Source organism: Giraffa tippelskirchi, chromosome 2 (genome assembly GCF_054371585.1).
Source record: "Giraffa tippelskirchi isolate mGirTip1 chromosome 2, T2T-mGirTip1v1.2.pri, whole genome shotgun sequence".
NCBI classification, from domain to species: domain Eukaryota; kingdom Metazoa; phylum Chordata; class Mammalia; order Artiodactyla; family Giraffidae; genus Giraffa; species Giraffa tippelskirchi.
In genome coordinates this window covers 191159448-191178300 of record NC_137276.1, presented here as the reverse complement: position 1 = coordinate 191178300, position 18853 = coordinate 191159448, and the positions used below count along the sequence as shown (strand labels likewise).

The following is an 18853-nucleotide window of genomic DNA, read 5'->3' as shown; positions in this document are numbered from 1 at the left end:
GTGTGAATCTTTGCTTCAGTGATTCTCAAGGGATTGGAGGTAAGGGAGTTCCAGAATCTCAAAACAGCGGGAGTAAAATCTCGGAAAGTCTCCAGGGGATGAAAGGGAAAGAAAGAAAGGGAAGTCGCTCAGTCGTGTCCGACTCTTTGCGACCCTGTGGACTGTAGCCTACCAGGCTCCTCCGTCCATGGGATTCTCCAGGCAAGAATACTGGAGTGGTTTGCCATTTCCTTCTCCAGGGGATCTTCCCAACCCAGGGATCGAACCCAGGTCTCCCACATTGGAGGCAGACGCTTTAACCTCTGAGCCGGGGGATGGTGATATGACAATTCTCCAAGACAGATTGTCCATTGTTGCCTCTACCCTGCTCCACAGTTTTAGTTAGACCGTCTAGACTTTACGTGGAAAATCCAATTGATAATTGATAATTTAGTATGACCCTATATATCATACAATAAAATTGCTTGTCCAGAAAGGTTTTACCACCATCCAGGGAAATAGATGGGATTGTTAGCATGTGCATGGGCTGTCAGTGACAGATCAGTTATCCTAGATATATTTTTCTTTACTCTCTTGAAACTAGATAGACTGTAGTGATTTTTCCAGTACTTCTAACATACAGAGTGTTTAAGTGAGGTCTCTTCTTCCATTTTATAGTGAAGAATTCCTAATAATATGGTTTTATCGTTCCATCTACCTGTGCATATCCAGTTGATGTGTTTAAACACTATATAATTGTGGGTTTGAAGACATCATTATTACCAAATGCAAATTTAGCATACTAACACAAAATATATTAACAATGATAAATATGCCAAACAGCAGAGAATATTAATTATAACCACACACTCTAAAGCCAGATTTCCTGGGTTCAAATTACAGCTCTACCACTTTGTAGTTATGTTACCATGAACAAGTTACTTAGCTCATATGCCTCAGTTTCTTCTATAATGTGAAGATAATAATGGTACTCACCTCAAAGGTTTGTTGTCAAAATTAAAATATATTTAAGTTTTTAGACTGGCTCATGATAAGCATTTCATAAGTGCTGCTGCTGCTGCTGCTAAGTTGCTTCAGTCGTGTCCGACTCTGTGCGATCCCATAGACGGCAGCCCACCAGGCTCCTCCGTCCCTGGGATTCTCCAGGCAAGAACACTGGAGTGGGTTGCCATTTCCTTCTCCAATGCATGAAAGTGCAAAGTGAAAGTGAAGTCGCTCAGTCGTGTCCGACTCTTAGTGACCCCGTGGACTGCAGCCTACCAGGCACCTCCATCCATGGGATTTTCCAGGCAAGAGTACTGGAGTGAGTTGCCATTGCCTTCTCCATAAGTGCTAGCTGTGTGATAATGATGGTGACATTGTATTGGTAAAAGAAAAAAAAGTATTTAACAACATATTTCTATATTTGATGTGTTATTTATAAACTAACCAGTATATATAAAAGTTAAAAATCTTATTAAGGAACTAATCATCTTACCTGTGATAATGTATAGGGCCTCTACTCTTGCTTTAAGGAAATCATAGAATGGATTAGTTTTTGGCAATATCTTAAAATATGCATTTAATTTACAATATTTTTTCCTCTTTGACTGATTTGTCTGATTCATCCAGGCCTACCACAGATAAGGGTTTTATTACATTCTATGACTGAATTTTTTGGACTTTGCCTAAAGGATGCATTAGGAGTCAGCTCTTTAATTGAGGTGGCCATATTTAGTGTCACTGAAATAAGTGTGATAACAGCTTGATCACGCGAAGCTTGACATGAAGAAAATACCTGCTTGGTGTTAATAAGATATTTGAATTTCAGACAACAGAAGACCAAAGAAAATTGCCACTCTGACTGTCTTGATAAAATACCAACAGAGCTTGCTATTCATTTCAGTATATGCAAAAGTTTATTTGAATTACTGTGAAATGTTAACAGAAAGTCACTTGCAGTCTGGGCTCATGGCAGGCGAGAGGTATTAAAATATTGTTGAATCTTTATATATACTCACAAGTTTATTAAGGTAAAATAAAAGGAAGAAGAAAACTATATTTGTTCTTGATCTTCATTAAAACAAACCAGAGTGATCTGAAGAGAAATTTCAAGTATTTTAGTAGGCCTGGATATATCAGACATTAATTTAAACACATACCTTTACTCTCAAGGTTCACAGCCTCAATAGAAAAGTGTAGAAAGTTTCTATCAATAACCAATTTTTTTATGTCCAAGAGAAAATCTTTAAAAAATTAAAAATATTATTACAACCAAAACTGGTAATTATGGCTTCTTTTTCCTGTGAGCATGCACACATGTGCCCAGCCATGTCCAGCTCTTGGCGACCGCCAGGCGCCTCTGTCCATGGAATTTCCCTAAGAATACTGGAATTTCCAGCTAAGAATACTGGAGTGGGTTGCCATTTCCTTCTTCAGGGGATCTTCCAAATTTAGGGACTGAACCCATGTCTCTTGTGTCTTCGACACTGGCAGGTGGATTCTTTACCACTGGCACCACCTGAGAAGCCCCAGTGAACATAAAGAACATTTAACTTCCAACATGTTGAGAGCATCATTAAGTAAAAAAACAAACAAAAAAACTATTCTTGTTTTAATGTCAAATTATGTAAGATTTACCCGATATCACTAGCACTGAATTTAGGGACCACATTCTAGTCAGTTTTTTTGTTTGTTTGTTTATTATTTATCATATATATAAAAAATTCTTGCTAGACTTCTTTCTATTTCTAATGAACACGTTTGCACATAATTTAGGAAGCAAAGTTTTGGCTTTTCCTTTTCAGTTTTTCACTTAGAAAAAAATCTTAGCATCTATACCAAAAGGTAGTTAATATTCATGAAGAGTCAATGTTCAGTTGACGGTAATGAATTGGTCCAAAGAAAATATGGATAATTGAAATTTATGGTGCTGTAAAAATTAAATTTTATCCTCTACACTTAAACTTACATAGCATCAAGCTACTGTCCAGAACTGCTAGCTAATAAACCAACTGAAGATATTTTAATTTTCATTTCTTTCACCTTTAAGACTTATATAACTTAAAGCACCTGAATAGTACTTTACAGTTTATAAGCACTTTTACATATATTACTACTTTTGATCTTTTCGGTTTCCTTATGGGGAAGGGACATTTACAGAATTACAAAAGGTTTTATTATATTTACTTCCTAGATAAACTGTTGATCAAACATCATACTCTTACGTTAATGCAGGGAATTGATTATAGAAAAATGGTCTGGAATGTCAAGCTTTATTGAATTTATTGAATTGCATGACAAAGCCTCTGACCTCATTTCCCACAATAACCCCTGTAGTCAGCCTTGTCTCCTACTGCCCTATCCATATCACTGTTTACTGTTTCTGATCTTTGAATCTTTGTCTTCATTTCCCTCTCTCCATATACCCTTGTCTGAAATCTTGCTGCTTTTCTTGAGTATACAAATCCTACCAGTCAGTCAAGGTCCAGCAAAAGTTCCATCTTCTTAAAGAAGTCTTCCAGCTCCTATAGTTCTTACTGAAATAATACAGCATTTGCAGGCATTGGTTCTCAGGTCCCCAAGTGTTTCATTGTTCAGTGTTTCATCTAAATTCACCCAACAGATTATAAGCTGAAAAGAACAGACATCAACTCTTATACATATTTGAAACCCACGGCACTCTAACACTAGATACATTTGTAGTAAATTCATAATAATTATTTGTCTGTTTTTTAATCTGTCCATTGGAGCCATTGCTGAACTATAGATGATCTTGCTGTTCAGTTTTGTTCAGTTCAGTACAGTCGCTCAGTCGTGTCCGACTCTTTCCGACCCCATGAACCACAGCGTGCCAGGCCTCCCTGTCCATCACCAACTCCCAGAGTTTACCCAAACTCGTGTCCGTTGAGTCAGTGATGCCATCCAACCATCTCATCCTCTGTCGTCCCCTTCTCCTCCTGCCCTCAATCCTTCCCAGCATCAGGGTCTTTTCCATTGAGTCAACTCTTCACATGACGGGGCCAAAGTATTGGAGTTTCAGCTTCAAATTCAGTCCTTTCAATGAATACCCAGGACTGATCTCCTTTAGGATAGACTGGTTGGATCTCCTTGCAGTCCAAGGGACTCTCAAGAGTCTTCTCCAACACTACAGTTCAAAAGCATCAATTCTTTGGCACTCAGCTTTCTTCACAGTCCAACTCTCACATCCATATATGACTACTGGAAAAACCATAGCCTTGACTAGATGGACTTTTGTTGACAAAGTAATGTCTCTGCTTTTTAATATGCTGTCTAGGTTGGTCATAACTTTCCTTCCAAGGAGTAAGCGTCTTTTAATATCATGGCTGCAGTCACCATCAGCAGTGATTTTGGAGCCCCCCAAAATAAAGTCTGACACTGTTTCCACTGTTTCCCCATCTAGTCCCCATGAAGTGATGGGACTAGATGCCATAGTCTTAGTTTTCTGAACGTTGAGTTTTAAGCCAACTTTTTCACTCTCCTCCTTCACTTTCATCAAGAGGCTCTTTAGTTCTTCTTCACTTTCTGCCATAAGGGTGGTGTCATCTGCATATCTGAGGTTATTGATATTTCTCCTGGCAGTCTTGATTCCAGCTTGTGCTTCTTCCAGCCCAGCGTTTCTCATGATGTACCCTGCATATAAGTTAAATAAGCAAAGGGACAGTATACAGCCTTGACGTACTCCTTTTCCTATTTGGAACTGGTCTGTTGTTCCAAGTCCAGTTCTAACTGTTACTTCCTGACCTGCATACAGGTTTCTCAAGAGGCAGGTCAGGTGGTCTGGTATTCCCATCCCTTTCAGAATTTTCCACAGTTTATTGTGATCCACACAGTCAAAGGCTTTGGCATAGTCAATAAAGCAGAGGTAAATGTTTTTTTGTAACTCTCTTGCTTTTTCATTGATCCAGCGGATGTTGACAATTTGATCTCTGGTTCCTCTGCCTTTTCTAAAACCAGCTTGAACATCTGGAAGTTCACGGTTCATGTATTGCTGAAGCCTGGCTTGGAGAATTTTAAGCATTACTTTGCTAGCATGTGAGATCAGTGCAATTGTGTGGTAGTTTGAGCATTCTTTGACATCCCCTTTCTTTGGCATTGGGATGAAAACTGACCTTTTCCAGTCCTGTGGCCACTGCTGAGTTTTCTAAATTTGCTGGCATATTGAGTGCAGCACTTTCACAGCATCATCTTTCAGGATTTGAAATAGCTTAACTGGAATTCCATCACCTTCACTAGCTTTGTTCATAGTGATGCTTCCTAAGATCTTACTGTACTTGTATTCCAACCATGTGATGTACAATTTAGCCTCTGTGGTCACTCATTATAGTTGAGTTCAGTGTGATCTTTTCAATATGTATGTATACCTGTTGACCCTAGCATTGATTTCTACAAGCAGTGAAGCCCAGACATATGGCTTGTGAAATCAAATCAACTACATATGCCTGTAGGATTCCCTGAATAGAGCAGGCATTTGGCCCATATATTAGTATTGAACAGGAACAGGGAATGTTATGCAGTGATTGCTTTTCTATAGAATCACATTAGCATCACACATTCTGCTAGTTATAATTTTTTCAGCAGATCAGGGCTATCTATCAATGGTACTTCCTGTGGTACAGCATATGAAAATGCATTCCATTATTGATTATAAATGATGCTGATCAGTCATATGTCATTACAAATTAAATTTTTAAAGAAGAGATCTCTATGTAAAAATGGCACACTTGAGAGTCATTATTTTAAAAACAACATGAACATGGTACTTCGTGGCAATTTGGTTTTTCTGGAATGTAAGTATTCTGTTGAAACAAAGAACTACTTTTGTTCATATTTTCAGGTGAATTTGGAGAAGTCTGTAGTGGGCGTTTGAAAACACCGGGGAAGAGAGAGATCCCAGTTGCCATCAAAACTCTGAAAGGTGGCCACATGGATCGGCAAAGAAGAGATTTCTTAAGAGAAGCAAGTATCATGGGTCAGTTTGACCACCCAAACATCATTCGCTTAGAAGGTGTTGTCACAAAAAGTAAGTACTGATTTTCTTTTATACATCTATCTCAATTACTTTTTTAAAAAAGTTTTAATAGCATTATCACAGCTATTACAAGGATAACTAAGTTCAGATGTCATGTTCAGATATCACCCCTCGGAGTCTTGGTATTAGGCTATGACAATATCAGAGTTTGCATTGGTTGCCAAACAGCTTTGAAATGCTTTTTATTACCTGTGAAGCATTTGCTAATTTAACTTGAGGTAATAAATCAAGGTAAAGGGTTATATATGTTTTTCTAATTTTTATAAGCAAGTCACTTCTTCTGAAACTGCCTAAATTTCAATATACAAGAAGCATTTGAAATACTTGGTGTCATTAAGTTAGTTCTACTTGGAAATAAATATCATATACAAATATAGAAAGCATTATCTAAAGTAAAGCTTTTAAATAAAAAGTTCTTTATGCAACCCATCTTTATAAATGCCATTAGAACTATATTATTTTAATTTATACAAAATCAAAAAATGAATTACAGTTTCTGAAATAAAATTCCTGTTTTACAGAAACAAGATCAAAAACCATTCCTTTGGGGGGGAAAAAAATTCTTAAAAATCCCAAATTAATCATATACTCCAAGAAACAGATTGCAATATATTCACTTTTATTTGAGTAATGACAAGATATAAAGCTTAATATTTCTGCTTATTTTATTCACTAATGAGTTATAACATATAAAACTCAATACAGAATGGCATAAAAAACTCATAAAACTAATCTAAATCTTTGAGAGGCATTTTTCTTTCATAAAACTAAATTTTTTTAAAACCGTGTAAATGAAATTGATATGTTATATTTGGAGGAAGAAAGGTGTAAAAGCTTACTAAAAACATGTAATTGTGCCTGGAACTCCAAAGTCCTTCTCACAGGCATTGGCAAACATGCTACCCAAGCAGAGCAGATTACTGATAGCCATGGTAGCTTGGAGGACACTAAAGAGTGCTTTTGATTTCAACTGTCACCATGGACTATAAACTTAGTGGCCTTAGTAGACCCTTCCAGTATCCATGCCCTTGTATTGTTCCCTTCCAAATTGATTCTGGGCTTGTTCATGTGACTAGCCTTGGCCTGTGGTACATTAACAAGTGTGATGCAAGTGGAAGCATCTTACATGTTTGTACAGTGGAGTTTGTCCTTTGGGAACACTCTGACACATGACTCAGTCTCAAGTGCTAAGCAAAGCCAGTCCATGTGGAGGGCCCACATGCAGTACACTGCAAAGAAAAGTGCTGAGGCATTTTAGGCACAACAGTTCTACAAGAGCTCCCAGCAGATAATACTGAGTGGCAGGTTTGTGAAGAACCATCTCAGACATTACAGGCCCTGCTATCACTACCAGATGGCTGCAGCTGCAGTTGATATTTTGTGGAGCAAAGGAACCACCCAGTTCAGTCCAGTCAACTGATAAAACCATGGGAGTTAATAAAATGGCTGTTTTAAGTTGCTCATTTTGGATAGTTTATTACACAGCAATATATAACCAAACTAAACACCAGTTAGAATTACACTCCTGCCTCTGAAGATTTGTACAGTTTTAAGTAGGTGATTTAACGTCTCTATTGTTTACTTCCACATCTGTAAAATGGGACCAAAATGGCTCCTACCCAACAGGAATGCTATAAAGATTAATTTTTAAATCTATAAAGCATTTAGATAGTGTGTAACTCACAGTAAGCCACATTAAATTCTAGCTGATCCCCTGGAGAAGGAAATGGCAACCCACTCCAGTATTCTTGCCTGGGAAATCCCGTGGACAGAGGAACCTGGCAGGCTATAGTCCATGGGGTTGCCAGAGTGGGACAGGACTTAGTGACTAAACCACCACATTGTTGGTAATATAGTTTACCATTTCATTTTCATGGCAACTCTCATGCATACCCGTTAAAGCTCAGACAGGTTAATTAACCCACATGAAGACCTCTAAATCATAGTAAGTGTCATGGCTGATATTCAATTTGAGGTCTGTCTTACAGACTTGTGGCATTTTTTGTTTCTTTGCTTTTTATATGCTATACCACAGGGAGAAAGTCAGACTATTGCACTTTGTCTTATCTGAATTAAATAGCATTAAATTAATGACAATCTGAATAAAATAACACAGTACTCTTTAAAAGTAGGGAAAATATTTTGGTAGGTGGAATAAATCACCTTTATTTTGTCAAATTTGGAGAGATCCAGATATGCCACAATACCTAGCAAAAATACTAATCTAAAAGATAGAGAGGAAACAACATGTTAATTATTTATTTTATGTTTTCTGACTTCCTTGCATTAATTTAGCATGAACATTTCAAGTTATTCCTTCTGTTTTCTATCTCTGTCTAGAAGAAAAAAGATGATTTTGAAGTTGGTTATGAATCTTTGCAAAGCATTTATTAATTTAAGTATGCTGTTGAAGTCCTCATATGAGTATTTATGGGTATTTATATCTGGAAATAAGTGCCCACAGTAAATTTAAAGACCAGATATTTATTTTTTACCTATGATAAATCATACTCTGTGAATTATTCATGTATTCCTATGTGTTTTATTATCTACCAATATAATATTATATATAATTTGGCCTTATGAAGTAGGAATCTTTTATTCTAAATCAACTGAATAGATTTAATAAGATAATCTAAGGCACTTGTCTGCTAGTTTGAAATAATCAGTTTATTTCACAAAAACACCCAAACAATTAGCCCAGTGATTGCTTTACACCTCTAACAATCTTGTGTAAAGTTAAGACTGGTGACCTTTACATAGCCCAATTTGTATGATTCCTAAGTGAAGGTCCTTATTTCATATCAAGAAAAAGATTTAAAAAAGATAAAGAGAGGTAAGTTAAGAAAAGAAAGACTAATTGAGAAAGGATAGATTCAATAGGCTTTTGAGTGGCAATAATCATTGTAATTTTCACTTGTAAGCATGAGACCATATGTGGGTCTGTGGTAGTGTGGTGATGCTGAGGTGGATGGTGGAGATGCAGAAAGGAATTATTGCCGCAGAGATAAGTGGGCATGTTTACATTGTTATCTTCTTGACTCAAATGCTATGGTATTTTTAGGAGAAAGACAATAAATAAATGAATGCCTCATTCCCATAAATACATTGTAATTGTTCCAAGATTGCCCTTAAGTAGCTAAGAGATAGCTAGCAATTAATGTTCCCTAAAGACTACCAATTGCATGCAAGGTAATACTGACAAAGATAAAGATGCAGTGTAAGTGTATATAGTCATGTTAGTAGAGTGTCCTGGGGTTCTGAGAAATAATGCACAGACTCTCAATTGAAAGTAATGCAAAATTACAGATCAAAATCTTCATCAGATCCTTTTATAAATTCCTAATATGCATAATTTTTATCTTATATTAAGTTTTATCACTGAGGGATACATATTATAAAGTTCTTGGAACACTTTTACTGTTTCATACTTGTACATATAACTACCTTTATACTTCAAAGTTAAATGATTAAAAGCTGTATTACATAAAGAAGTTTGCCTAATAAGAGTTGAACCTATTTGTTTGATACACATCACAATTTCTTAACCTGCTAAGATCCAACTAATATAAAAATAATTTAATCCAGTTAAATCATATGCTTAGCACATACTTTTTCTTCAAGAAGCCATCAGTTACAGCACAGACTTGTAGCTTTTAGTACCATGGATAGTAACAATTTGTAACAGGTGATGTATACACCAATGTCATTAACTATATATCCAAAAGAGAAAGTTCTACCCTTCTATAAACAGATAGGAATTGTGGTTAAATAACCACTCTTCAAAAGACTGGGCCTTCTGTTTGAATTCATGATGATATGGAAAACCAAAAGGAGAGAGAATGAAGCACCTAACTCCCAGCTTAGGTAACAACTAAATGTAAATGTACAAACTGTATCTCAATTAAATCATAAATCCAGTGAGGAATAATAGAAGTCAATCAGCACATCAAACAGATTCCCAAACATAAATTTGTTTCATCGTAGGATGTTGCTACAGACTCTGGAACAGCATAGAAGCTATAACACAAAGTACTGGGCCTCCACAAACCATCTTTAAACATTCCAGGAAATTGTGGTGGTGGTTTAGTCACTAAGTCATGTCTGACTCTTACAACCCCATGGATTGTAGCCAGCCAGGCTCCTCTGTCCATGGGATTCTCTAGGCAAGGATACTGGAGTGGTTTGCAATTTCCTTCTCCAGGGGACCTTCCCGACCCAGGGATCGAACCTGGGTCTCCTTCACTGCAGGCAGATTCTTTACAAACTGAGTAGGTTCCTTCCAAGTAGTTTTGATAGGCCCACATGGATGCTAAATCAGAGAGTAGATTCAAGGTAGCCAAATAGTCAGTAAATACACAAAAACTGCTTCTCTGCTCCCAAAATTGTATTTTACTTGTCAAGTAATACATTCTCCAAGATTTTGACTATGACTGTTGCCCAATATGATAGCTGCCTCTCCACCTTGTTGTATATTCTGCTACTAGACACAGGGTCTTGTACAAGTCACTCAATACCTTTAGGCTTCAGTATTTTCCTCTGCACAAAAGATTCAAAAGTTCAGATTGGACTACAAAACAAGAAAGGTCATATCTAACCCTAAAATTTTTGTGTTTCATTCCTTTACCAAAAGAAGAGTCATGAGATTTCAGTGAGGAAAGCTTGTGACAGTAATAAGTTACCACCCCACCTCCAACTTTATTATAACATCAGGCTGTTATTGCTGATCAGGAATAAACAAAAAGTGCCTTTAATAAAGTGTTTATCTTAGAATATGTAAGGTAGGAAAGTATAGGTAAGATTTTTGCTATAAGCAAAATCAAGGTTTGGGTATATGGAATATATGTTGAAGGGAGTAAAATATTCTGTGAAACTGATTCTAATGAAAGAGATTAGGCATTTTTGTGAAATTCAACTACTCAGCTAGCTCAGCAAGGTTAAGAGTTTTGTTTTACTTTGTTTTGTTTTCAAAGAAACATTTACTGGGCACCACCAAGTTGTCAGACACGATTGCTGATTAAAACCTAGAGACAGAGGAAAAAAGGTCTCGGTACTCTTGAGAAGCTCATCGGTTGGCTCCAGTCCACTGGGAGCAATGAACACGTAGGCCACTATTTCCCAGTACTGTGTGGCATGTGCTATTTTGGATACAATTATTTATTAACTTATTCATTATTTTATTCAGAGAATATTGCTTGGGTGCCAACTCTTCTAGTCACTGATGATAGAGTAGTGCAAAAGAGCTTTAACCAGCTGGAGGAAACAAAAAGGAATCTAAACATATCAATATAATTTTTTATTGGAGTATAGTTGCTTTACAGTGTTGTGGTAGTTTCTGCTGTACAATGAAGTGAATCTGCTATAGGTGTACATACATGCCCTCCCTCTTGGACCTCCCTCCCACCCACTGAGGTCATCACAGAGCACAGCGTGGAGTTTCCTGTGCTTTATAGCAGGTTCCCACTACCTAACTATTGTACAGACAGTAGTGCATATATGTCAGTCTTCATTTCCCAATTTGTTCCACACTCCCCTTCTCCCATGGCATCCACAAGTCCGTTCTCTATGTCTGCATCTCTATTCCTGCCTTGGAAATAGATTCTTCTGTACCATTTTTCTAGATTCCACATTTATGAGTTAATATACGATATTTGTTTTTCTCTTTCTGACTTCATTGTGTATGAAAGACTCTGGTTTCAACCACATCACTACAAATAACCCAGTTTTTGTTACTTTAGATACAGAGAAAAAACCTTAGTGAACTGAAGGAGCAAGCTATGCTAGGGTTTGATCTTCAAGGAGAGTATTCTAGGCAGAGGAAACAGTAAGTTCTAAACCCTTGTGCTAAGAAAGAATGTGGCATATTGGGAGAGCATCGAAAACAGCTGGAGCAAAGTAATAACAGTATAGACTATATATTGAAAGAAAAAACTAGAGGCAGGTAAAACAGTAAGGAGGCTAGTATAGTAACCCAAATGAAAAATGAACTTGGATTACTAAAATAAGCTTGGAAACAATGAACTCCAATTTGGAAATGATAAATTGGAAATGTCTTGGATGTTTGAAGGCCTCCAGGAAGTCTCTGAAGCCTTGTGGGATTCTGGTCTGCAGGTGCAAATGATGGGCAGTGCGGGCACAAATTGGCAACCCACTCTAGTATTCTTGCTTGGAAAATCCCATGGACAGAGATGCCTGGCAGGCTACAGTCCATGGGGTCGCAAAGAGTTGGACAGGACTGAGTGGCTGACACACACACACGAGGGCACAAAAGAACCTGGAGAGTAGGACAGAAGCCACAGCCCCAAAGAACACTATTGATGAAGGAGGAAAAAAAGTTGATAGCGTGAAAGTGGGAAGACATACAACCCAAGGGAAAAAGGAAGATGAGAGACCACAAAAAGAATAAATTGAGATTGTCTGTCTTTTCTCTTCTCTCCTAACATCCTTAATATTAGCTATTTACTGAAAATAGTGATGGATTATTCTTGTACAGTTTCTGGAGTCTCAGTGGAATCTCAGGAGATTTACTACAAAGTATTTGACATTTTGAATTATAATGTATACATATTGTGAAACAGAAAATGAGCTAAGTGTTGACTATAACAAGCAGTAACAAGCTGACATAGTCTGGTGGCCCTGAGCATCACACTGTTCAAGCTGCACTGGGGCTAATTGGGATCACCAGCTTATTTTCTTTCTGCCAGAGTGTATGTCCCTCTTTATGAGACAGGATAAACTTCTTCTGTATTCAGAAGGAATTTACCCTTGTCTCTTCAGTGTTTAAGTGTCTGAGTTTTCTCAAGGTCATTCACTCTAATCACTTCCCTAGATCTACAAACGGACTATCTCCTTTCTGTGGTTCTTTCCCTTTCCTAAACCAGCCTGCTAATTATTGGGTAGAGTATAGTGTGAAGTATCAACTTAAAAATTCTAGTAACAGGTTGCTCAGCTTGAAGAAAACACTGTAAGAACTAGAAGAGAAAAGAGAATATAAATAAATTTCATGCTTACATAATGTTGCCTTTTAAAGCATCTAAATAACATTGAATAGAGCCACCTAGAGGGTGAAATAGTACTCATTTTCAAAAATGAAAGTTCTTTCCAAATAATTTATGATACAGTTTGCTCTGGTAAAGAGTTTGATGGCTCCTAATTTGAGAAGAACTATAGATAAACCCATGTCATAGGTATTTGCATCAATAAATTCAGGAGAATGAGAACCAACTTTCCAGTCTGCAAGGTAAAGTAACCACTCGTTACTTGGGGACTTTTTCACCAAGTTCCTGATGGTCTTATGTAAAAGTGAATAATGACTAGTAGAAAATGTAATCACTGAAAATGATAGGCCCCTTGTATATGGGACTTCTAATTTTAAAAAGGTATCTCTGAAATTAATAAATGGAAATCTAACAAAGTCCTTATTTAATCTTTTGATGAATATTTTTAATGCTTATTTTGTTTTTATGGGAATATAATAATGTAACTTTTCTTAACTTTACATCTTGATATAATTTCAGACTTACAGAAAAAGTTATTCAAATAATATAGTTCCCATATAACTTTTATTTAGTTTCCCTTGATGTATTTTACATAATCATAGGACTGTTATCAAAACCAAGAAACAAACATCTTTACAGAACTTTTTACTTAACTGTAGAGTTTGATTCAGATTTTACCAGCTTTTCCACTAGTGTCCTTTTTCTCTTCTAAGACTTCATCCAGGGTCCCGAATTGCATTAGTTATCACATCTTAGTCCAGTCTATGTTTAATCTGTGCAGTTCTTCAGTCTTCCCTTGTCTTTCATGACCTTGACACTTTACAAGAGTACTAGTTAGTGATTTTGTAAAATGTCCATTAGTTTGGGTGTGGCCATTGCTTTTTCACGATTCAATTTGTGGCTATGCATTTTTGCAGGAATATAACAAAAGTTACATACCCTCTTTAATGCATGGTATCAGGGAGATTACATGATGTCCACATACTTTATTCCTGGGGATGTTAACATGGGTCACATGGTTAAGGTGGTGTCATCTAGATTGCTCCACTGAAAAGTTACTTTTCCCTTTTTGTAGTTAATGTATATTTAGGAGGAGATCTTTTCAACTATGCAAATATCCTGTTTTTCCTCAAACTTTTTCCCATTAATTTAATCATTCATAGTCAACCTTGCCTGCAACAATTACTACTATTCTATATTTAATGATGATGTTTCTACTGTCTTTCCTTCTGTATTAATCAGAACATTTATTTAAGGAAGAATTGTACTTTAAATGTTCTTTAAAGAATGTTCTTTAAATGGAATTATACAGGAAGCCTTTCAGAGCTGGCTTCTTTCTCTTAGGAGAATGTACTTGAGATTCATGCCTTTATTGTTGCTGAACAGTATTCCTTTGTGTGATATATCATTGTTTGGTTCTACATTCAGTGGTTGAAGGACATCTGAGTTGTTTCCAGTTTGTATGATTATTTATAAAACTGCTGTAAACATTCATGTATAAGTCTCTTTGTAAGCACATATTTTTGTTTATCTTAAAGAAATACCTAGGTGTGGGGTGACCAAATCAAATGATAAATATATGTTTAATTTTTTAAGAAACTGCCAAACTGTTTTCCAAACCTGATATACCATTTTACATTCCCACTAGTAATTAATGAGAGTTTCTGTTACTCTGCATCATCAGCAATGCTTGATACTTTTTTTTTTAATTAGTCATCTTAGTGAGTATATATTGGTTTCTTACTGTGACTTTAATTTGCATATCCCTATGACTATTGAATTTGATCAGCTTTCCATGTGTTTTTTCACTATTCATATATCGTCTTTGGTGAAGTATGTTTTCAGACTTTTATCCATATTCTTTCATTGGGTTGTTTTTTCTTAATGTTGAGTTCTAAATGTTTTTTTAAAAAATACATATTTTTGGATACAGTTCTTTGTCTAAAATGTGTCTTTAAAATGGATTTGTAGATATTTTTCCAGTTTTTAACTTGTTTTTCCATTCAGTGAACATTGTCTTTAAGAGAGTAACTGTTGTTTTATGTTGATAAAGTCTAATTCATTATTCCTTTTCTTTTACGGATTGTGCTTTGTGGTGTGATGTCAAAAAACTCTTCATCTCAACCAAGGTCACAAAGACTTTCTCTTTTATTAACTTCTAGAAGTTTTATATGGGCTTCCCTGATGGCTCAGATGGTAAATAATCTGCCTGCTCATGCAGGAGACCTGGGTTTGATCCCTGGATTAGGAAGATCTCCTGGAGAAGGTAATGGCAACCCACTCCAGTATTCTGCCTGGAGAATTTCTTGGGCAGATGAGCCTGGTGGGCCACACCCCATGCAGTCTCAAAGAGTCAGACACAACTGAGTGACTAACACTTTCTCAGAAGATTTACATAGAGGTCTAAGATCCATTTTGAGTTAATTTTTACATTAAGTGTGAGTTATGGGCCAAGGTTCTTCTTTTGTATTTTTGTTTGTTTTTTTTTTGCATATGGATAATTTCAGCACCATTTGTTGAATTGTTATTTTTTTTAAGATACAAAACTCTATTTTCCTCATTTTTAACTTTCTTTCTTTGCTTAAAATCCTTCAAGGTCTTTCCTTCACCCACGGGACAAAATTCATGCCCCTGAATATAGAAATTCAAGGTTCTGAACAATTGGCTTCCACTCAGCATATCTTTTATCTCCTGACTTCTTTTTTTTTTTTTAATTAGTTTATTTATCTATTTTTTAACTTTACAATGTTGTATTTGTTTTGCCATACATTGACATGAATCCACCATGGGTATACATGTTTTCCCCTTCCAGAACCCCCCTCCCACCTCCCTCCCATCTATACCTCTTAGTTTATATTCTGTTAACAATAAATCATCATTTGATTCATATTTCAAATGAAATATTCAAATTAATCTTTCAGTGAATCATTGATTGATCCCACATTTTATCATACTTGGCCTTCTTTTTGGAAATACTTCTTTCCCCCCCACCCTCATCACTCCTAACTCAGCCAGAAAGCTTGACTTATGAAGGATGATTCAGCTTGTATGAAACTTCTTTTCTTCATCTTTTTACTGGTAGATATCTATATCACACTTAACATGTTATGCTATAATTACTTTTATATGTATGGGCCTGAAGTTTGTTTTCTTAACTCTTACACCATAATGTTAGGACCTCTGCACCATTTGGCAATGACCCTGGGTTTTTTTCTGGGACACTCCCACCAGTCTCTTAGGTGTAGCAATGCATCTGTGCTGTCTTCTGTCCCTGTTGGGGTTCCCTCTTACCTTCACACTTCCTTCTCACAACCCTTGTCAGGGCTCCAGCACCCCAGCCACTGCCCATCAGTAGAGAAAAACTATCATGCTATTCATTTGCTTTCTGATAACTCTTAATTTCCTGTTAATAAAGGATTAAACTAACTGTACTGGCCACTCCATATTCTCCACTTGATCTTAGTGTTCTATCCTAGCTTGAACTCTCCTCTCAAACTACCTCTTGCCAAATCTCCAATATATACCCCCAATATATATTTTAAATTACTTTTAGATAGAGGGGGAAATCCTATGTTATATTGGAATGGGGATTTGGGGAGTCAATAGTCTCCTGAGGATAGCCTTAATTTTATTTATTGTGGTGCCTAACATGGTACTGAGCATACAGGAAATACTAAGTACACCCCAGGTGGTGCTAGTTGTAAAGAACCTGCCTGCCAGTTCAGGAAACATAAGAGACGAAGGTTCAATCCCTGGGTTGGGAAGACCCCTTGGAGAAGGAAATGGCAACCCACTCCAGTATTCTTGCCTGGGAAATCCCATAGACAGAGGAGCCTGCTGGGCTACTGTCCATAGGGTCACAAAGAGTTGGACAGGACTGAAGCAACTTAGTACACATGTACTTATTAGATGAAGGAATATTGTAAGAAAGGAGGAAAAGGAAGCAAAGGATAGGGGTAGAATAAAAAGAAGAAGAACGGAAGAAAGCAAAGAAGGAACCTAATTTTTCAAGGACTTCAAGCCCAGTTCTAAATTTGAACACTCACTGTCAGTTATATTTAATATGAAATTGGCAGCTTTTCTCATAATTGTGTTTCTCTGTATTTTGGCAATTTTTCGTTCTGAACAGCAATCATATTTTAGTTGTTTTTCTCCTATTAAATTTTAACTATATATATACATATTATATTATAGTTATTTAGGAACATGTCTTTTTCTACTATTCTAGCTGCTAAGTCGCTTCAGTCGTGTCCGACTCTGTGCGACCCCATAGACGGCAGCCCACCAGGCTCCCCCGTCCCTGGGATTCTCCAGGCAAGAATACTGGAGTGGGTTGCCATTTCCTTCTCCAATGCATGAAAGTGAAAAGTGAAAGGGAAGTCGCTCAGTCGTGTCTGACTCTTAGCGACCCCATGGACTGCAGCCTACCAGGCTCCTCCATCCATGGGATTTTCCAGGCAAGAGTACTGGAGTGGGGTGCCATTGCCTTCTCCTCTACTATTCTAGAATCAACTTCAAATTAGGACCACATTACCTGGTCTATATCTTATATGTTATGACACTCAATCTTAACTTCAGAAAGGGTTAAGAAATACAGTAGTATGTTTCCTCAGCCTGAGAAATAAAAGTAGGCATAACTTAGGCACTCATGATTGAGATACAGCCACAGAATGATATGAATTTGTTGACATTTTTATTAGGTTACATCAATCACTGTGAGTGAATTAATTCATTTTCTACTCCTCACAAATGTCAGACAAAGACATCAGTGGGTTTTTGTTTTTTTTTATCCTTCTCATTCAGATGCATTGACTGTTTTAGGATTCTTAGGCCTGAAAATAATGCATTGACCTTTCCCCTAAACATTAATGGCATGATTCTTTTGAAATAAGGTCAGTTTTCATTTTGGCATAGCCATATATTATATGGGACATGCTATTGTATTTGGTATAGAAATCCATAAATACAAAAAGCTATAGCACCTTTGTGACTTTGTCACTATTTCATATACCTAATTACTGAAGTATTCTATTACACTGAATGGAAGTATAAGAAAAATGTCTTCCATTAGCTAGAGTTTCTGTGATTTAATGATTTCTTTCATATAGATTAAATCTCACTGCAACAAATTCCAGTATACTCCCTAGGGAAAGCAACTCTAGATACAAAGTATAAGGGGGCTAGAGAAAATCAAGAAAAAAGAGGGGCTGCTTAAAAAGGAAGATTTAAGGGTGAGGCCTAGCAGAATTTCTGAATTTGTTCCAGGAAAAGGAGAAGCTAATTACTTCCTTAAAAGAGGATTAAACATTAAAATAATTATTTCTTACATGTTAGCTAAATACATTTACTAAAACAAAACAAAAGCCTCCCTTATGTCAACTCTGGTGTTCCAAAATTTTCTGCCTCAATGAGACAGTATTTCTAGTCATACAAGCCATTGGTAACAGACTCAGAAACTATTTCACATAAGTACCTCTAAGTAAAAAAGACAAAAAAAAAAAAAGTGGAAGACTGCATTTGTCAGTGATTAAAGTTTTAATTATACAATTTGTAAAGCTTGAAATTAGTGTTTTTACTAAGATGGCCCATAAGGAGTAATTGCTAAAACTGAAATAATGCTACCAGTTCTTTGATACAGTTCCCAGATTTTAGCTACAAGGGAAATTCTTAATTGCTAAGGAGGCCCACCCTTTAGTCTAATTACAGGAACCTATTCTTACTAAGTAGAATGTTGAGTACTGGCTAGGAAAGCTGAAGGAAAAAAAAATTGATAGAGACTGGTATGGATAAGCAAATCCCTTTTTAAGTCAAATTTTAATCCATT

At 36.5% G+C, this 18853-nt stretch overlaps 1 protein-coding gene across 2 annotated transcripts in view; it reads left to right on the top strand.

Annotated features, from left to right (window-relative positions):
* EPHA6 (EPH receptor A6) overlaps positions 1-18853 on the top strand; it is a 946574-nt gene that overhangs the window by 686618 nt on the left and 241103 nt on the right. For both annotated transcript variants that reach the window (XM_081572572.1, XM_081572573.1), the window contains one exon: positions 5837-6022. In XM_081572572.1, the coding sequence (XP_081428698.1) occupies positions 5837-6022 (186 nt within the window). The remainder of the gene's footprint in view (positions 1-5836; positions 6023-18853) is intronic.